The sequence below is a fragment of the Notamacropus eugenii genome, chromosome 1 (assembly GCF_028372415.1).
Source record: "Notamacropus eugenii isolate mMacEug1 chromosome 1, mMacEug1.pri_v2, whole genome shotgun sequence".
Classification (NCBI taxonomy): Eukaryota; Metazoa; Chordata; class Mammalia; order Diprotodontia; family Macropodidae; genus Notamacropus; species Notamacropus eugenii.
The window spans coordinates 21,973,818-21,995,723 of NC_092872.1; the positions used below are offsets into that span (position 1 = coordinate 21,973,818).

The following is a 21,906-nucleotide window of genomic DNA, read 5'->3' on the forward strand; positions in this document are numbered from 1 at the left end:
GGCTCAGAAGCCCATTTTACCATTGGAGTCTTCTACTTCTTCAGTAGAGGCAGCTTTCTGTGAGGAGTGGTGGGCATGTGAGGAAAGAAGGCTGACGAGGCGTGGTCTGGGGAGGGTCAGGGCTTTTCCATGGATCTTAAGGGAGTGTTCTTTCAGCTGGCTGATTGTCATGGTGGAAAATGAGCACCAGGAACATCTGTAGGCATGTTCACCTAGGAGAGGGGACAGTAAGAAAAGAGACAAGAAAAGCGAGAAGTGGAGGGGAAAAGCAAAGAGGAGATAATTACCATAGTCATTCATCTTAGAGCTGTGCTTGTCAAACGCCCTGGTCTATGAACCACTTTAGCAGAGTATAAAACCCCATGTACCACCATCCCTACCCAAAAGGTCCCATGGACAGACTCCATTGGCTCTTTGATGTTCCATGCTGGAGGGCAGAGTGGAGGATGCTTAGGGAACAGGACTGAAATGTCGTATTTCTGGTGCTGAAGTGAATAGATAGTTAGACCAGACTATATATGATTTCTTCAGCAAGTCCTTTCACACTTCTCCCTATCTCCCTCTCCTTGTCTGTAGGTAGCCTCTCCTACTTGGGTAGAACGAGAGGACCATGGATCAAACCATCAATAATCAATTCTCATCCAGAGCATCTACAATGTTTTCCTTGGTGACAAGGAATCATAAAGCCCATCGTATTCTTCTACTGTGTTCTAACCTATGGACCATATCTTAGAGAATTCTAGAAATCTCACTGTTGATCAGTCCACGATGCTTTTGTATCTCACATGTACCAGAATGGCAGTAATCCAGGAGCTGTCAAAAGGTTTCAGCATCCGGAGTAAGTCTAAGTTTTCCAGCCTTGCTTCATTTTCCCTGATCCTCACCACTGAAACACCCCTTCTGGCACACCAAGGCAAAAATCAAGGTGATTCCAGGAAAGACTTGAAAGGATGCTATGGTTTGTACCTAGGAAGTAGTCAGGTGATATTGTAAACATACAAGAACTTTTAAGTCAGGTGAATCCCAAAAGATCTGTGAAAATAGTTGACATTCATATGGCGCCTTAAGGTTTATAAAGCACTTCATACACTATAGCTCATTTGAGCCTCCCATTTGTGTGTGTGTTCATCTTTCGTTGTCAAAGAAGACCATGCCATCAGAGACATGATGACATGACTTGCACTTGACTTTGTTTTGAGTGAGGGAGGGCTGTGCAGGTCACCAGCCTCCCTTCTCCTCCACAGCCATCTGCATCCAGTGACCAGATAGTCATCAGGATGACTGGAGATGACCCAAGATGAGGCAATTGGGGTTAAGTGACTTGCCCAAGGTCAAACAGGTAGTGAGTGTCAACTGACCAGGGTCAAACAGCTAGTGTAGGACTTAACTTAGGTCTTCCCCACTGTAACTCCAGTACTCCATCTACCATCTTTTTTGTTGTTTATTCATTTCAGTCACATCTGACTCTACATAACCCCATTTGGGTTTTTCTTGGCAAAGATGTTGGAGTGGTTTTCCATTTCCTTCTCCAGCTCATTTTACAGATGAGGAAACTGAGGCAAATTGGGTTAAGTGACTGGTCTAGAGTCACATAGCTAGTTAGCATTCAAAGTCATCATCATAACTAATATTTATGTAGCATTTAAGGCTTGCAAAGCACTTTGCCTATATTATCTTATTTGAGTATATAATTCACTCAACAGCTTATTTACTGACCTAGACAATTCTTGCCAGGTCTTCCCAAATTAAGGGGTAGCATAATGGTGTGTCAATGAGATTAATACCAACATTCTTGCTCTGCTAGGTTAATCTTTTAGTTTTCACACAAATTAACATTTGCACGGATGCTTTGAATACTGATGAGTTGACTTCAACAGCACAACCAGAGAAACGTCTAGTCTAGGCTACTCAGCTTTGCCAAACTTTTGTTTAATTGGCAGAAAAAATATTTTGCCTAGGCTCAAAATCTTAGAATCAGAGAATCTCAGAGGTGGAAAGAAACTCAGAGGCCATTTGGCCCAATCACTACTACCTAAAGTGTGAGTTCTGTCACTGGAGTGGGGAACGTGTCCTCAAGGCCACATGTGGTCCTCTAGTTCCTCAAGTGTGGCCCTTTGACTGAATCAAACTTCACAGAACAAACTGGATTTATTTTTACCATATCAAATCACCAGTCTTCCTTTTCAATACTTCAATATCCTTCACTTATCTGAAGGTCTTAAGTTATTATTAAGATACTGATTGACCAAGCTAAACATTCTTCCCTAAAATCTATTTTTCTATTTGTTCAGTTTCTCAGAGTCTCTATCATGTGAATTCCTGGAATGTTTCTACATATTTTGAACCACAAAGGTGTCCTAAAATATATACAGCATTCTATGGGCTGAATAAATCAAATTTTCCTGTGAAGTATGGATTCAGTCAAAGGGCCACACTTGAGGACCTAGAGGGTCACATATGACCTTGAAGCTGCAGGTTCCTCACCCCTGGTAACAATATTCCTAACAAATGATTCTGTTTGAATACTTCCACTGATAAGGCAGTTTATTCCAGTTATGGACAACTCTAATTGTTAGGAAGTTTTTCTTGATGCTGGGCTAAAATTTGTCTCACTGTAACTTCAACCATCTGACCTTCGTTCTGAAACCTCAAAGCAAGCCAAAGCAGTCTTCTACCTCTTCTATATCAAAATCCTTCAGGTATTTTAGGGCAGTGATCCTATCTCCACCATGTCTTCTCTTCTCCAGGATCGGTATCCTCAGGTATCATTCTATGCCTGGATTCCCAGCACCCTCACCATTTTGGGCATCCTCCTGTAAACACACTCCAGCTTACCGGGGGCCTTCCTAAAATGGGCTGCCCAGAACTGAGTGCCTGAACACTCCAGCCTCCACAGACAACATCACCCCAGAGGTTTCAAAGGATCACATGAGAATACTGTAATTCAATCCATTCTCAAAGGCAGAGGTTTTAATTCTGGGGAACCTGCTCTCATCATCCAGTGCTTAGCACAGGGCCTGGCACATAGAACGCACTTAATAAATGCTTGTTGATTTGTTATTATCCAAGAAGAAGCCGGTTCCTTGTTCTGCGGAGTATCACTTCTCTCCATCAGAAAAGCACAAAACAACAGCCTAAGTCAGTTTCAAGCATATAAATTTAACTCAGTGCCCTGGAGTCAATGTGAGGCCTCACGAACTCTTTTTTAACTCCTTTCAACAAGTTCAATCATTTAACTGGTTCCCAGTGGAAAAAAAGTACTTTTGACAAGGCTGTTGCCTATGGGAACTACTCACCACAGAAGGGGCTCCAATTGAATAAACTGCCACTTACATGGGTGGGAGAATGAGTGGCTCTGGGCCTAAGGGCGACCGTTTACGTTCCTGGAGATGCCAATATGCTATCTTAGAAACTCAACACCTTCAAAATTGAACTCTGAATCTTATCCCCTGCCTAAATTTCTTTTAAAAAAATTTTTCTCTCTTCCTAAATTCCCATTTTTGTTGACAGCATCACCATCCAATCCAATAAGCATTTATTAAGTATTTACTATGTGCCAGGCACTGTGTTGGGTCTGGAGAATAGAAAGACAAAATAAAAAGATGTTTCCTGCTGTCCCCTCACTTACTCAGGCTTCAGTCTTTGACTTTTCCCTTTTGTCCACAGCCTCCATCCAAACAGCTGCCAAATCCTGATGACACTGACAATTTTACCTCTAAAATTTATCTCTCATCTGTCCAATGTCACCATTCTTACAGAGGTTCTCATTATTTCTTGCCTTGACCACTGCCCTAGTCTCCTAAATCCTAAACTACAGCTCTAGTCTTCCTGCCTTTAGTTTCTCCTTCCCTTGCTGTCCCATTTTTTACAGTGCTGCAAGTGTAATCTTCCTAATGGATATGTCTGATCACACCACTCCTGGATCAAAATTTTGGGACTGTTCTCCATTATCTGTGAGATAAAATATAAGCTTCACCTCTTCTTTCAAGGTCCTCCATGGTCACATTCTATATTCCAACCAAACTATGCTATTAACCATTATTTCAAATTACTCTCCCTTCTTCCACCTTTATGCATTTATTCCCCATATCTGGAAGAGATCTGTTATTGTTTACTCGTTTCAGTCATGTCCAACTCTTTGTGACCCCATTTTTTCTGGCAAAGATACTGGAGTTTGCCATTTCCTTCTGCAACTCATTTAACAAAAAAGGAAACTGAGGTAAACAGGGTTAAGTGATTTGCCCAAGTTACCCATCCAGTAAGTGTCTGAGGCAAGATTTGAACTCAGGAATAACTGACTCCAGGCCTGAAACTTTATCCATTCTGCCACCCAGCTGCCCCAAGATCTATAAAAGAGATTCCTGAGTTCAAATCCCAACTCAAATATTAGCTATGGGACCATTAGCTATGTGATTACAACTTCTCTCAATCTGTTTTCTCATTTATAAAAAGAGGGGATTAGATTTGAGGACCCCTAAGTTGCTTTTTAGAAATAAATCTAGGGTGCCATCATTTTGTTCTTCCTTCAAGGTCTAGCTCAGGGATGGGGAACCTGTGGTCTGAAAGGACCACACTTGAGGAGCTAGAGGGCCACATGTGGCTTCTTGGTCACAGGTTCCCCACCCCTGAGACTCTAGCTCAAGTGACAACTCTTTTGTGAGGCCTTCCTTGATTTTCCCCTGGACCCCTACCTAAACCAAGTTCTTCTGCTCCCCTCCTCTTGTTTTGTCTTCTCCTATGTGTATTCTTCATCTTAACTTGTACGTTTATATGTGTGGTTTTGGTACAATAACAATCTAGTAAAAGCTCCTTGAGGTCCAGGCCCATATCTTTTTTCACCTTTACATCTCAATCACTTAGCACATGGCTTTGTAACAGTAAGGCATGAAAAAATGTTTGTTGATCAGATGAACAAGTGCTAGGAAAATGACATAGAAAAAACATATCAGGTCAACTTGACTGAAAGAAGGGGAAACAAAAATTCCCCAGAAAGAATATCACAATATATATTAGAGGCCCTGTCCATCAGTGATGCAACCAACCCCATGTACTGTTGGCGTGGTGGAAAATACCCTGGATATGAAGTCAAGAGACTTATTGTCTATATGCTAGTTTTGGTAAGTACTAACTGTGTGACCACAGTAGACACTTTTGTGAACCTCTGTTTTTTCATCTATTTAGTGACTAAAAAAATAATATACACATAGCCTACATCTTGGGTTTATAGTGAGGAAAACACCTTGTAAACCTTGAAATACATCAGAAATGTGAGATATTATAGTTACTGATGGTCAACATGATATGGTAGGTAACAGATGGAAATTGATAAATGAACCTCAGTCTTAGCTTATAATAAAGTTTCAGTGACCCAAGCTGGATGCTGACTTCTCTCTTGGCTACTAGTTTTATAAGAAGTGAGCATTCCAATGACTGCATTAAACCTTGCAGTCTGGAATTAATTTAGAGCCTTTCAGTGGGGGGACCATCCTGTGGGATCTGCATTAGTTTTCAGTAACTGTGAAACATGCCTGTTGTTTGACTGTTCAGATAGAGTTCTAAATGATAAACACAGCTGTGCCTTATAGGTAAGAGAAAGGGTTAACGTGAGGACAGATACTAAAAGCTTTCTATCAAAGATCTGTGATTGGGACTCATTTTTCCTACAGTGTCTGAGAAGTGAAGTGATTTTCTCATGGCCACACAAGCTAAGCATCAGACAGGGGTAGGACTTTAACTATCGTGACTAAAAGTCCCACCCAATCTCCATTCTGCTGTCCTGCTGTTCGCTGAAATATTTGCAATATAGAAACACAATATAGGTGTGTTTTGGACAGTAGCAGTAGCAATCTACTCCACCGTTCTATTCTTTCTGCCGCCATTTTGATTCTGTTACTGTTTACTGGTTCCAAGATGCTAAGAGAACTGATGAGTATCCTAGTTTTAAACTAGATCTTTGGGACCCCAGGATCATAAACTTAGAACAAGAAGGAAACTCAAGATCATTTAGTCCAGCCCTTTTATTTCATAGATGAAGAAAGTGAGACCCAGGGAATGAAGTCACTGTCTTGACCTGTGTCAGAGAGATAGCAAGTGGCAGAGATGGGATGTGAACCCAGGTCTCTTGATTCACAATTCAGTGAAAACTTTTGGAAGATAAAACCATAGGCTACTATTTTAGAACTGTCATTATTCTGTATTTGATGTTCTGTGTAGAGTAAAGGTGCTGTGGGAGGAGGACATTGGGAGATGTTCTTTCTTTGTGATGTTTTCAGTTTGTAATGTTTTTCCTGGAACAATGATCAGGAATATCGGTTCACAAGAATGTTCCAGAGTAGACAACCATTTAATGGGGAGCACTGTAAAAGGAAATCCTATATAGAACTAGTTAGACTAGCTAGCCCTATGATCCTTTCCAATTCTAAATTCTGCAGGCTTTTTAAAAACCACACTATTCTAATTCCACAGTTCACTTTCCCTGTTGCCCAAGAAAATAAGGGAAAGGGGGTGGCTGAACCGCTGCCATATGTCCACCACATGCTAGAATCCTCAGTTACTACCATCTAAGATGATAGTACTACCTAATGGCCTTGAGAACAGCTGTTACTGAACAAGGCAGAGTGGAAGCAGACATAGGAAATCATATGTTCAAAGAAGTATCACTGCTGGAAAGAGCCTCAGACATCATCGTCTTGGCCAAATCCTTCCAAAGAAGAGACGTGACTTCCCCAAGGTCATGTAACGGGAGCTAGAAGTCCATTCTTTTGGGTCTCATTACTTTGGGCCTACAGTCTTTCATTTAAGCAATACTACTACTATATAATGTGAGTATTCTCTCTGTCTGTCTGTCTCTGCCTCTCTGTCTCTCTTTCTGTCTCTCTCTCCCCCTGTTTTTATGGATGTATTATATAGAGGAAGGTAGGTGGCCCAGTGACTGGAGTGCTAGGCCTGGATTCAGGAAGACTCATCTTCCTGAGTTCAAATCTGGCCTCAGAAAATTACTAGCTAGGTGATCCTGAGCAAGTCACTTAACCTTGTGTACCTCAGTTTCTCATCTATAAAATGATCTGGACAAAGAAAGGGCAAACCACTCTAGTGTCTTTGCCAAGAAAACCCTAAATGCGGTCACAAAAATTCAGATACAACTGAATGATTAAATGAGAACAATACACACATGTATAAAAAATATATATTTACCAAATACTTTCCTCGAAAGATATGTATGATTGTTATTATCACCATTTTATAGTTCAGTAAGCTGAGACCCAGGGAATAAAACTGAATTATCCCAAGGTTACACAGTTGGAAATAGAACTCACTTCCCTTGGTTTCTAACCCCATACTTTTCCTACCATATCACATTACTTCACAGACTACAGAACTGGACCTTTCCAGACAATTTCCCATCTAATGAACAGATCACTGCTACTACCAAAAATTACAGCCCTTCACATGGATATGTATATTTTATGGATTACCTATCAATTTCTTCACAACAATGTGAGATAGCAAGTGCATTATCATCTGCATTCTACAGACACGGAACATGAAACTCAAAGGACTTGCTTCTCTGATCACACAACCCATCAGACCTACCTCTGCTTAAGGTCTAGAGTTCTAAGGATTCACAGTATTGTGGCTATAGATAAGTAAGAAGGATCTCTTTTGGAAGTTCATTAGATTGAGTATTAAGTGAAAGAGATCTGATTTCCCATGGGAGCACTGAATGGAACCTCCTCCAATCTACCTTCAGTCTTTCCCTTTTTAATTCCCCTTTTCCTCTACCAGGAGTGAGGAACTTGTGGCCTCAAGGCCCTCTAAGTCCTCAAGTGCAGCCCTTTGGTGAAATTAAACTTGGATTCCAAAGGACTGCACTTGAGGACCTAGAGGGTCAGATGTACCCCACCCCTGGTTAACCTCCCAAAATCATACCCTTAAAAGGTATCTGTCTGAAATGGGACCTTACAGAGACTTGCTAAGGTTTAGAGACCCATGAAACTTTCCCCACAGTCATAAATCTGTATTGTAATAACTCGGATGGTTTTTCTTCTCTGAGTAAGAGAACCCTTTTTGGATGGCTGGATCCCCTACCTGCTCCAGTGTTCTCTGTTCCCTTTCACCAGTGACACAAAATGTTCTTTCCTGTCAGTTTCATCTTACTGTGTCTAGGAACATAAGAATGTTTTTGTTTTTTTTAATTTGGGATTTTTTAACCAACTGGGTTTCCCTTTGTTCTTAGAACTTCCCTTATGATGAGTATTTCCAGTATATATGAAAATTCTCAGCACTTTATAGTATCATAAAACTTACAACTGGGAGGAAACTTAGAGATCTCATAATCCAGCCTCCTCCATGGACAGAAGGGAAAACTGAGACCCAGAGAGGGGCAATCACTTTTCTAAGGTCCCAGAGGTAATCAGCGCAAAAACCCAGCTTTTATGAATCATGTTTAGGTCCTGTGATTCTGGACCCAATTCTCTTTCTGCCTTGCTTTCTCCAGAGGTACAAGGTGGGTCTTTTAGAGAAGTTCTTCTCTTGACTAAAGATTGGACTAATTCATTCCATATAAGGCTAAAAGAAGTTGTGCCTCTGTGGTTTGTGAGCTTTAGCTTTTTTTAGGATAAAAAAGAAAGCAAACATAATGAGACTAAAGATAATTCTTTTTTAAGTCAAATTTGAAACTTAATAAATACAACAAACAATTCAATTCAACAAGCATTTGTTGAGCACCTACTACGAGCATGCAAAATGAGTGAGATCTATTGTCTTCAAAACCTTACCAGCATGAGCTTTGAGTATATGAGTTTTCAGTCGGCTATTATAGGAGGATTTGAAGGAGCAGAGTTTGCAGCGAAACGGTTTATGGTGTCCGTGATGAGTTTGCATATGGCGATCCAGGCTTTGTGTGGAGGAGGCAGAAAAGGAAATAATAGGATTAAAAACTGTCAGCTGCCACTAAACATTACATGCTATATTTTCTCATTACCCTTTTTCAAGGAGACCCATTTACAAGCTGTTCCAACCACTGCTTGTTACTCTCCAATGGTGGCCCCCACAAACAACAGACTGGAGAAGGAGGGGAATGTCCAGTGGCTTATCTGTTCAGAAGGGAGCAAAAGCAGAAGGGAAACTTTTTGAGGGAACGAGGGAGGTGGCATTAGGAGGATACCGTGGCAGAGCCTCGCTTTTATTTTCCCTGATACACAATAGGAAAACCTCTTCAGGAGAGGTTAGCGCATCAAGGAAAATCAGACGGGAGCCCAGATTTCCCATCTCCTGCATGAGTTATGTATGGTACATTTGTCAGTCCATCAACATTTGAAAGGAGAATGGGAATTTGAGAAATGCTTTAGTTTGAAATGGCTGATAGAAAATCCACAGTTTGAGCATGGAGACTAGAGTGGGGAGGGAGGGGTTTTCCCATTGTCCCCGATTTGAAAGTCATTTACCCATCCTCTGTCTTTGTGCCCAGGGTCTGCGCTAATGCTGGGACACAACACGAAAGTCTTTAAGGGAGGACAATGAGATATCCAGAAGCTTGGCCATCTCCTTCAGTACCTTAACACATTACAGTGAATATGACCTGATAAACACAACCAGATTTATTGTACATCAGTCTTCGCAGAGACATTTTATACAGAAATGATTTCATTATAAAGGACCCACAGTACAACATCACAATTACTGGTCTAGGGAAAATAATAAATCTAGCAAATAAATAAGGTATGCAGAGCACTAATTTGTGTCAGTACCTCCCCGAACGAAACCCCATTCTAAATCGCTGATATGGGAATGAATCTGCTTACTATTTAAGCAGGCTGCTATTTATAATAGAACTGCTCACAATCCTTCATGCTTGTGCCCTGAAAGGCTAGCTCACATTGGTTAGAATCTGTTAGTAGAGTTATGAGGTTATAAGCTTTCCTCCCTCACTCCCAAGCACCATGTGATATAGGGTACCGTGCAACCCCAGAAGAAACACGGCCTCCTCCTGCCTACTGATAGCTGCCAAGTGTCACTTTATGGCCTTTAACAAGCACCCCATAATTTCATTTCTTCTTACTGACATAAGAATAAACATCATTTATAATTCTTCCAAGCAGCACATGCATATCAGAATGCAATACTGACTAGTAATCCTGCCTACTTCCTACCCATGGGAGAGAGAGGAATAATGTAAAGGGCTCTGGATTTGGACTCAAGCCCAGGATTCAAATATTAGCTCTGTCACTTAGAACTGTGTGTCCTAGGGCAAGTCACTGACCATCTCTAGGCTCCAGGGTCCTCATCTATAAAATGAGCTTAGTGGAATATCAAAGTTCCTGCCTGTTCTAGATCCAGGAGATGATCTTTGATGAGACAATTAGCTATTTGGCCTAGGGCAAACTATAGAACATGACCTGCTCTGCGATCCTCAAACTCCAACCTCAAGGTACAGTGGAAAGAGTCCTGCACTCAGCAAAGAAAGGAAGAAAGCATTTATTAAGCATCCACTACATGCCAAACATTGTGCTAAGCACTTTACACATATTCTCTCATTTGATCCTCATAACAACCCTGTGAGATATGATTATCCCCATTTTATAGTTGAGGAAAGTGAGGCAAATAGATGTGAAATAACTTGTCCAAGATCACACAGCTAGTAGATATCTAAGGCTGGAATTTAACTCAAGAATAAAAAGATATAGGTCTCGTTCTGGCTTTGCCATTAACTCATTTCAGTAATCTTGGGCGAATCACTCAACTTTCTGGACCTTAGTCTCATTATAAAATGAGGGGGTTCAAAGAGGGGAGTCTAAGGTCCCTGTTAGCACTGATCCTCTCTAAGGCTATGACTCAAAGTTGTGATGGATGGTATCACCTTGTAATCTATCTAGGCCAAGCCTCTCATTGTATAGATGAAGTAAGTGAATAAGGCCAGAGTAGGAAAGTATCTTGCCCAAGGTCCACGTAGGTAACTTTTGCGATTCTTGTAGAGGGCCAAAATACAGATATCTCACCACACAGGCCGATTTCCTTTTTCCTTCCTTCCCCAAATGCAAATTTGCTTTCATATTTAGTTCTTGGATCTTTGGATGAAGGCATACTTCTATCAAGTGGCAAATTCTCCTAACATCTCATTTCCCACATGCTACAAAGCCTCCAGCCTCCCCGTCAGCTATTAACTCCCCTTAAAGAGAAGAACTTACTTGTGCCTGAAAGCAGAGACAAAGGAACAGTACTGGCAGCTGTACTTGTCCTCCCGGGTAAACATGGCCAATGCCAAATGGCTCCTTTCATGAGAACGCAGCCCCTGCATGGACATCAGGACTCGGTCACATTGACTACAATGGTATCCCCCCGGCCGGGTTTCATCTTCCAACATTCCATCTACTAAGCAGTGTTCACCATCCACCTGGTCCAGCAACCCGCTGGTATCTTTGGCTTCCATCAAGCCGTCCAGAAATAAGTTTGAAGACTCTTCAGCCTCCTGCTAAAAAATAAAACCACACACACGCGCACACACACACACATACACACGCCCCACCAACAAAATAAATTTCCATCGGTGTCTCCTCAAGTTTGTCTTCCTTTCCTTTCACTCTCCAATTCATCAGCTTTATTACCCAAGCAGTTTTCCCCTACATTTCCAGCTCCATTTGGAAAGGAGCCCCAAATGGTATCTCTTCATGCTGTGGAGTCTCTAGGAAAACAAGCTTGATGTGTTTCTGTTACCTTCAAAAATGTGTGAGAAAAGTGCTCTGGAGCATATTAATAAACCTGATGAAAGCAGGAGGCCCTCACCTCATTTCTTGCCCACTCTAAAAAAAAAAAAAATAAAGTTACATATGTTCCTGTCTAAACTAGTATACATTTCAAGCTTATGTGAAAAGTGTGTGTATCTACAGCTCTTTTAAGTGGAGCTCAAGAAAGAAGTGGTAATGAGGCAAACATTAGGAAACTGTTCTTATTGTACAAGAATATCTGTGCCATCGTGAAAAAAGCAAAGAAAACGTCTCCTTAGAGAGAAATCCTATTGTCTATGCTGTAAACACAAACCATTTCCCAACTGGAAGAATTATGGAAGATCTTGTAGCTCTTTAGTCTGTTTGTAAGTCATCCATATTTAAGAGTCAGATCTATCTAACTAACTAGCTCTGGGGCTGGTGCTCGGAAAAGAAAATGAAAGATGAACTGTTGTTTTATAAGGAGGACCTCCCTGCAGAACAAGGCTGGGGCACTTAGTATGGAAGAATTTGCTCTTTCCAGATGGTGAGCCTCCTGGGCTTGCTGGAGTTCTGTCCATATAAAAATGGTCTCAGTCTTCAGAAGAATGGTACAGAAGCTTTTTGCTGATGTCAACTTTATAGAAGAAGCAAGATAAGAAGCAGGGTCCTGGGGAAGACATGAAGACGCAGGAGCAAGTTTTCCTGCTGCCCAGCGAACATAAAAGATTAATGACAAAGTACATGCCGATATCCTAGAAGCTAAGTGCCCCAACCTGGAATGACAACTACTTTAAAATTAGAAGCAATTAATTAGGATCGTGTTATTCAAAAGCAAATGCAGTAGAAGTGTAGGGGCAAAGGGAAGGACAGAGGAAGGACATAGAGTCACTCTTCAGGGATAAGAAAAAAGATAAAGAGCAGGCCAACAGTGAATGGAAGACTTTCTATCACAGATGTATTAATTCTCAAGAACCTCCTGCTGCCAAGAGTATAAAAGCATAATGATGCATCTCTAAGAAAAAGACTCTGCACTCTCAGCCAGAAGAGGACAAGATGGTAAGTGATGGGAGGACAATGATGGCAGTGATGATGATGATGATGAAGACGACGACGACGATGATGATGATGATAATGACGGTATCTCTGATTTGTTCATCCTAAAAGCTTGGGCATCTTAGAAGAAGAAACAATTGTGCATATACCAATATGCATCAGATCCAGGCAAAGAGGTGACCCAGAACCTGCCATTCCAAGAACCAGACCTTTCGTCTTCCACAGAACTAACTGCCTGGCAGTATGGGAGGGGACAGTATTAGATAATGGAATCAGTTACAAGATTAAAAATAAAATCCTTCTTTCTCTGCACCTGTGGGACGAATAACTGCAACTCACCATGAAATCCCATCATAACATGAGAATAGCTGCATTCTCAAACTTGAAGAAGCTCTTACTTAGCAACGCAGTTAATAAGTAACTAGACTCGCTCACACACAAGAATGCTCATCCAGAACTTTCCAAGAGTTCTCACCTTCACGGCAGCTGACACTGAAGGGACATTCCCGTACTGGACGTGCTTGCGGAGGTGATTGCAGATGGCGCGGAGCGTTGGGTGCACTTCCACGCAGAACTTACATTTGTATCCCACAACTTTCCTCTCCTTGATCTTTGGCATTTCTTCTAAGTGACCAAAAGGCTGGCAAAATACATTGGTAGCATCAGTATTCTGAGCTCTCTCACATTTTCTGCCAATTACTCTTGTCATTACTGGTGTATTTTTAAAGCAGATTAGCATTTTTACATCAAGGGATACCTACTGAATTTATAAGAGTCAAGGCACGACATAAGGTGTCTGGATTCAACATACTTTCCAACTTGAATGGAAGGGAGTAGGAGGATATTTCTCTGCAGAAGCGTCTTCACGGCCACCAAGTTACCTGATTCAAACCAATGCTAACTGTGCAGCTGAGACACGGCCTAAGTACAGCATTAGTGATCTTCTTGGTGAACTACCAGTCGAGAAGTTAAATTCATATCTTACATCGAAAAGGGATGACCAAGACATGGCTGAGGAGTGCTAATGAAATCAAGAGGCAGCCCACAATTGCCTTACGATAGAAAGCTGTGTGTAATTAGGTTTCAGATAAGGAGGTTACTTGGCAGAAAGAAATAAATAGAAATCAACAAAAACCTCCCAGGGAGCCTTGGGAGGATTCTGAGGGAGAGGGATGGGGACGCAGAGAGGGGTAAGGCACAGAGATGGGGACATCATCAAGCTTGAAATGTTTAATTGACTTATTGAGCTCCCTGGCATGCTAAGTCACTAGTAAGCCTGTAGCAGTTTTGGCTGCCAATGAAGTGCATGTGGGCACTAGTAATGAGGAGCCTCCTGGGGGAAGGGGAATCAAAACATATCCTTACCCTCTCTTGTTTGAAATCTGCAAAAGCACCATCTGCATATTTCTGCTTGCTCAAAAGCTGTTTCCTCCTCTCCTGACGTTTGGCACGCTTCTGGAATTCCTCATTGTGACTGTTCAAGTGTGAGGTCAATTCTGCCATACTTTGCAGTCTACTATCACAGTGCTTACACTGAAAGGCGGAGCCCAGAGAGCGAGTGCCATTCCCCAGGATGACGAAGTCCCTCTTCAGGTCCTTGCTGTGGTGCTCGGTGTAATGCATGCACAGCAGCTCCGCGGTGCTGAAGGACAGCTTGAAACACTTGATGCATCGGAAAGGCAACCACTCCATTTCCTGAGCCTCGGTGGTCTCCAGCTCCGACCTCTCAAACTCGGGCTGCTCCTCCTCCAACAGGGCTGGCTTTTCATTCTCGTCGGCATAGACGGCGGTGAAGTAACCCCCCAGCTTGCTAGCATGCTGCTTCTTAGGGAACACCCCAGGGTGACGCTTCATGTAATGGGACACGATGCCTTTCTTGCTGAAGGACTGGAAGGAACAGAGGGAACACTTTTTTTTCTCCACTGCCCTCCTCAGCTCTTCACTCAGTTGAGGGGAGTCGTCCTTGGGAGGAGAGGGGATGATCACCTTACTTGGTTTGTCACTCACCGTCCTAGAGGCTGCCAAGCAGTGGGTGTAGTAGGCATCAATGTCGTGCCGCTTCTGGTAGTGGGCTGCCAGACCCTTCCGGATGGGGTTGGTGTAGGAACACAAAGCACATTTGAACAGGTTGTTCTTCCCCTCCGGCTGGGCGCGGACATTGTTGTGCTTGATTCGATAGTGTCGGGCTATCCCTTTCCTCGTGGAGCAGAAGTATTTGCAGAGCTGGCACCGGAACACGGTGTGGGAGACCAGGTGGGAAGCAGAGAAATGGGAAGCGGGCATGGACACTTCTGTTATTTCTTCGTCAGCAGCGGGGACTTGGGAGGGGCTGACTTCTGCCGCTGGCATCTCGGGCTCCAGGGTGACAGCTACCTTAGGGGGACTCTGGGCAAACACATCAAACTCCGGCTGGTTGTGGTACTTCTCATAGTGGATCTTGAGCTTCTCCAAAGTACCATGAGTGTAAGGGCAGAGTTTGCACCTGTAAGCACCGTACCCTTGCTTGAAAATCCTGCTGGTCTCCTCCACTTCGGCCTGGGTCAGGTCGGCAGACTGTTCCACGTCATGCACGAAATCTTCTGCAGTCACCTTGATGGATGGATGTCTCTTCTGATAGTGGGTGAGGACACCGTGGATGCGGGTGTTGATGTACGGACAGTGTCTACACTTGTAAACAGCGCCAGGGTTGATGTCTATGTCCTGGGCAAAGTCTGCGGCTTTCACCTTCATGCCTGGATGTTTCTTGCCATAATGGGTGAGAAGACCGTGTAAGTTATTATACTCAGACTGACACACGGTGCATTGATAGGGGGTGGAGGATATGGCAGGGTTAGCTGAGGTCAACTGGATGCTTTTTTCTGGGGAAAGCCTGGCATCCTCTGTGCATTCGGCATCTTGATCAGCAAGTGGGGAGATCATCTTATTTTCACAATTGATCTGGCTGGATATCTCTTCAGACGTGATGATTTTCTCAGCAGCATCTTTCTCTTTGATGATATCCAGCAAGACGGACTCGTCACCATTCATGGCCCAAGGGTGGAAAGCTTGATAGTGATTGGTGATATCCCAAATGGAAGAGGCTTCAAAGATGCAGTCCCTGCACTTGTAGGTTTTGGCTTCAGCGGTCATCGTAAGGGAAGGAGGGGATGGATCTGGCCCTGCCCAGAGCTTCGTTGCCATGTAGGTATAGTCAACATAATGCTCGGGATGCCTCCTTTGGTAATGCAGAAGCAAACCGCTGGGCTCTGTGTGCGAATAAATACACCATTCACAGTGATAGCCAGCTTCGATTAAGCCGTCTAGAAATGCCCATCTCAAAATGGAAGTAACTGTGGCCTTGAGGCTGGGGTGGTCTTTCTTGATGTGCTTCCTCAGTGCATAGAAGTAAGGAGAGGTGTAAGAACACTGCCTGCACTTCAGAGCTCGGAGTTTCGCTTTCTCCCGTTCTGAACCTGAGGAAGGGACAAGCATACAGCCACCAGACTTCTTCTGACCGCGGTCACAGAGGCTCCGGATAGTGGCCGTGTGCTGTCGGATGACATCCGCGTTGGCCTTGAAGTCTCGGTGCTTCTTCTGATAATGAATGAGCACTCCTTTGACCGTCCGGTTCCCATAATCACAGTGCTGACAAAAGAACATCTCATTCTCCACAGGAGGAACATCTCTCTCTGAGCTGCCTCGGTTCAATCTTTGCATGGGGACAGGTGGCCGTGGAGCACCATGGGGCACCTCGGCCCCTCTCATCATTGCTGCTGTAGGAGGGGCCTGTCTGATATATTTGGCAGTGACCTTAATTTCTGGATGTCTTTTCTGGTAATGGACAAGCACCCCCACAACTGACCGATTGCTGTAGGAACAGTGTTTGCAGTAGTAAAGCTCAGTGCTGAGGTCTGATGGTGGGGGTTGTGGGGGGGGTGGGGAAGCCATGTTGGGCATTTTGGGAGATATTGGAGCACCCACCTCAAAGGATAGCTGAGAAAGGGCAGAGCCCCTGTCCACAGACACCACGCGCATGGTTTTCTGGATTCTAAAGTAGGAAGCCTTTTCTTCAGGGTGTTTCTTCTGATAATGAACCAGTACGGAATGCATGTTCGGGCTCGCAAACGAACACACATCACAGTCATAAACAACAACACTGTTGACCGAAGGGTCTTTCTGATTTTCACATTCTGTAGTGAAAGTCTTTGAAGGAGTGTTCTTACTAAATGCAGTTGGCACACCACCCCCACGAGCCACAGGGGTAGAAGTGGCCATATTTTTGGGAGCAGAATTCAGAATCTCCCTCAGGGTCTGGGACTCAGCATTCAGTCCCTCTTGCTGTTCCACCACATAGCTGGAGAATATCATGGCATTGTTAATTTTAACAGTTGGATGCATTCTTTGGTAATGTGGCATCAGGCTTCTAACATTCGGGCTCGTGTAAGAACAGAAACGGCATCTATAGATTAAATCCGAATGATCGAAGTTGAGTACATTCATTGCTTCAGGATGATGTTCACCATAATGTTGCTGAAGATCTTCAAAATTGGTGTAATCGATGTAGCATTCAAGGCATCGGTACACTGCACTGTGATCGTTGGGATCCAAGATGTATCGAAAACTGAATTTAATGTATGGGTGCATCCGTTGGTAGTGGGTGCTGACGCTTCGGGCAGACTTGTTGCTGAAGTCACAGTGTTTACAATAGTAAAGCCTCCCAGAGTCACTGAATTCTGCACTTTCATTGTTGTGATCAGCGCCATATATACTGGGCTGGTTGTTGAGGAGAGCTGTATTTGAACCTTGGTGATCTTTCATGGTAACTGAGGAGCAGTAATAATCCTCTTCATCTTCAGAGAGAGTCAGCTCAATCTCCGCCCCATTGGTGGCATTATAATCATGTGCCACATTTCTGAAGTTAGATTCTTTCTGAGGATTACTGCTCTCTCTCGCCCATATCTGTTGAGCTGCAAAAGAACTTGGAACATCCATCATGGATTCAGTGGGCTCCTCTTCTCTGTCTAACTCCACCTCGATCTCTACTTCGTTCTCTTCCTCTTCCTCTTCATCATCTTCGACATTGATCACGGCATCTTGCTGCTTGGTTTGGTTAATTTTGCTCTGCAGGTTGCTGGCTATCTCATCAATTCTTGTTCTCTTCTTTACCGGTGATAAATCTAGAGGGAAATCATTTGAAATCTTCCTAGGAACCTTAGCAACAAAGTTATTCTTGGAGGACAGGCCAAGAATTGAGGTCTGACTTTTCTTCACAGTGTTGCTGGAAGAGGTGTGGCCATCTGTCTCACTTTCCAATGGTATACCTGAGGGCTGCCCCTCATATTTTGGCAAGTTGTCACAGAATGAATGTTTGTGCTGCTGATGGACCCGGAGCCCTTTCAGAGTTGTCGTGGAATAATTACACATGGTACATTTGTAAGGATGCTGAGGTTGGGACTGGGTTGGTGGAGGTGGTGGCGGGGGTGGTGGCGGTGGTGGCGGGGGCTGTGGCAGCTGCTGCTGCTGCGGCTGTGGCAAGGGGGGCTGCTGCTGCGGTTGTGCCTGCTGCGGCTGCTGCGGCTGGGACTGCTGAAGTTGTTGCTGTTGCTGCTGCTGCTGCTGCTGCTGCAGGGTCTCCAGCATGACTCCTGTCTTCCTGCCATTCATATTTGCACTTTCATAAGACATCGGGCCTTCATTAAGGGAGGCAGAAATGCTTTCGCCTTGGGAACTGACAGCATCCCAATCAGATGTCGTACCTGTGTGACACTGTTTATGAGCTCCAAGTTTTAACGAACTCTTGCAAGTAAACGGACATTCATCACATTTGTAGATGGCTGTCTTTCCAGACAAGTGGATGTTTTCAATATGGCGGGAGATGCTACGTCGATGCATGGTAAGGAAAGGACAAAAAGGGCACTGGAACCTATTCATGTATCTTCTAAAAGGTATCCCCTTTGTTTCCAATAATTTGTTCCCATCAGATCCCATCAGTTGTTCTGCAGACATTCCTGAGGTCTGGTGATCCATAGAATTCAAGCCATTCTCACTGTCTATTTCATTTAATTCTTCATCAGAACTAGAATCATTTAACATGCTGTTAGTTTCCAGGTCAGTGGAAGAATTTGTCATGTCAGCCATTCCATAACGGGATCTCTCAGGCAAGTTAACTAGGCCAGAATTGTGAGGTGACTTAGGTTTTATTGGAGGATAAGACACGGGAGAATATTTAGAAGCTGGAGAGGAACTGGATCTAATGAGGGAGTTGCCCATAGAGCCTCTGAAACTAGAAACATTGGCATTGGGCATCTCGTGGCTTGTAGCATTCATGGATACATAACTGGAATTTGGGACAGGACTCGGAGAATTCTTCTGAACATCAGGTAGACTGGTTCCTTCTTGTTGCTGCCTCAAAGTGGATAGTATTTTGACCATGCTCCGATGCTTCTTCATCATATGGTCACACCAGCGTTCTCGACGAGGGGTCTGATAGCTACACCATTCACAGCAAAAGTTGCCCCTTGACTTGGTCAAGGGTTTAACCATGGATTCCAAGATACTGCGTTCTACCACTTCAGCCGGAAGTTCTTTGCAGGGATCTTGTACTGGGACTGATGCAGCCACAGGATCAGACAATGAAGGGGGTGTGGTTGGGGGAGCAGAGGTCTCTTTCAGGTTATTTTTGTGATACATCTTCTGATGCTTGATGATTCTTGCCCTCCTTGGTGACTTGTAGGTACAAAACTGGCAAGAGAAAACCTTTCCAAATCCTTCATGCATCATGATGTTATAATTTAAGGATCCGGTGGCAGAGGGCCCAAGTGAATTTCCACCAGCTTGTGCACCATGGACTTTTCTAGTGTGCTCTATGAGGAGGTTTTTTGACCTGAAGTAACGAACGCAGAACTTGCACTGAAAAAACTTGTTTGTTGGCTTGGGATGAGGGGAGATGTGCTGGCCATAATATCCTGGGCTGTGACCATAGTAACCTCCAGTCCCCAATGCTGCATTTTGACCTAAAGGAAAAGGGGGAGACAAGGAGAAAAAAAGGAAACAATAAGAAATCCCATCACGGAATCAAAGCCCTACTTCAAGGATCTGTGATTTCTTTCTTATGCAACTCTCTCAAGTGATAAAGGTCACCAGCCCTCTAAGAATTAGGAAAGTCTTTTGTGAGTGTCTGTGACAACTCACACCTAGTTGGCCACCTTCTTATGATGAATTCCTCTCAGTTTTGCTCTATTCTTTGGACAATGGACACACAGTCTGTTTCTGGGCCCTTATTCAAGGACTTTCTAGGTAAATAGGGTTTTCTAGATAGTCTGCACTGACAGACAGTATAGTCTCAGAGAACCCAAGAGGAAACAACATGAGGAGACAATCAGAGGAAGTCTTTGATGAAGACCATTCTGGTTGCTCTTTATTGATAGAGATTATATTTCAAAGGTGTCATATACTTTCCTTCAAAACTATAAGTCACCTATAGTTTCATGATGATGCCCTTTAGGCTGACCTCTGAGCACAGATTACTATAGACACTATGATATAGAACTATGATAATGAAGACATAGTGATTTTGCCTATAAAATGTCCTAGTTATCTATTAAATAAAAGTCTCAGGTATCTCATACTCATTCTGGAATTTCTGAAGACATTTTGATTCATCTGAACAAACATTTAGGAGCATACCCTATGGGTAAAGAAGACACATAAGGATTGTAAAAGACAGTCTCTGTTACCTAAGAGTTTATACTCTAATAGAGGGAATAAGATAGGAACACAAATAACCATAACACAAGGCTGAAAAAGATAAGTGAATGGGGCAAAATGTGTTTAAAGGAAGGAGAATATATATGGCGGTGACAGGGAAGAGAAGAGAATTTATGGAAGAAATGAGATTTGAGTTCGACTTTGAAGGATGGGTAGAATTTCCACAGAATATTCCAGATGGAAGCAACAAGAAAAAGAGGTGTATAAGTTTAAGGTATGTGTTTGGAGAACAATGAGTACTTTAGCTTATAGTGTATATGGACAGGGATAGTAAGAGATAAGACAAGAAAGAGACTCATTTCAATGTCTCACAGAGAAGGCGCTACATGAGACGATGTCCTATCAGTATCAAGCCTGTAGCCTAAGAATAAATTGAAGCAATTCATGTAGATCACATATATTCAGATAAGTATAGATTTACCTGATATATCTTCTCCAATTGTGAATTCATCCTTTACAGTAGAAAATTCCACCTCTGTCTGATTACTAGCATTCACAGATCCAGAGCGTGTCTCAATATTGTCCTCGGCAACATCTGTCGGTTGTAAAAATGCAGTATGGACATCCTGAATGTGAGCTTTGAGGTCTTCATAGGATGGAGCTCGGAAATCACAGCCATCACACTGTAGTACCTCCATGATCTGGGTTTATTCCTTTACATTAGGAAATTCTGAAAGAAGACATAAAAAAATTAATGACTCACATTACTTATATACCTTAGGATGGTCCGCCCATCCTAATGGATGTCCATTAGCTGATAGAATATATTTAGGAGTGCCTTTGAGGCCCAGTACACCAAGTATATCTAGGCTCCCTCATACATATATGCACATATAATTATAGAGAAAGGTGATGGTAGCCCCTTTGACAGTACTCTGATAATACTAAGAGTTAGGGGGATAAGGCAGATATTTTTGTGGTTCAGTCAAATGTACTTTTTCTATAACTTTGACAGCATCAGCCTGTTGGCACTAAAGAAATTCTCACGCCATCAGACATTTGTTAATTCTTAAACTTCCCTATTGGATTTTTAATTAGCTCATGAGATTCTCTACTTGTTTAAAATTTAGTTATGGAATTTTGGAACCAGAAAGGACCTTGGAAGTCTTTAATTAACCTCCTTTTATAAATCAGGAAACTGAGGACCAGAAGAAATTACACTGCTTATCATTAAATCAAGTTAAACCTATTAGAATAGTCTGTAAAGAAGCTTAGTGTTTTTATAATTTTCAGTATCTGAACAATTCTTAGGAGAGGAAAAAAAAACCTCTCAAGATCTAATTTGGGTCTAATTGTGCAGTATCTTCCTCCACACAGAAGCCACAGGATGAAAATGCTCTCCTACCAACCTCTCCGGTATCTGAGAACTTCCCAGGCTGAAACTGGGTCCAAAGATCTCATA

At 43.0% G+C, this 21,906-nt stretch overlaps 1 protein-coding gene across 9 annotated transcripts in view; it reads right to left on the reverse strand.

Moving 5' to 3' along the window:
* ZNF462 (zinc finger protein 462) overlaps positions 1 to 21,906 on the reverse strand; it is a 151,794-nt gene that overhangs the window by 61,305 nt on the left and 68,583 nt on the right. For 5 of the 9 annotated variants that reach the window (XR_011977253.1, XM_072655271.1, XM_072655251.1 and 2 more), the window contains exons 2-7: positions 20,926 to 21,174; positions 14,124 to 19,750; positions 13,234 to 13,398; positions 11,187 to 11,290; positions 8,778 to 8,896; positions 21 to 212 (exon numbers count right to left, since the gene is read on the reverse strand). Coding sequence is in view for 8 of the 9 variants with exons in the window: in XM_072655271.1 (XP_072511372.1) it covers positions 21 to 212; positions 8,778 to 8,896; positions 11,187 to 11,290; positions 13,234 to 13,398; positions 14,124 to 19,750; positions 20,926 to 21,142 (6,424 nt within the window). In the remaining variant the exon portion in view is untranslated. Of the gene's footprint in view, positions 1 to 20; positions 213 to 8,777; positions 9,581 to 11,186; positions 11,291 to 13,233; positions 13,399 to 14,123; positions 19,751 to 20,925; positions 21,175 to 21,906 lie in introns of those variants that run through there. The other 4 variants (XM_072655290.1, XM_072655283.1, XM_072655307.1 and 1 more) reach the window with 3 other exon arrangements.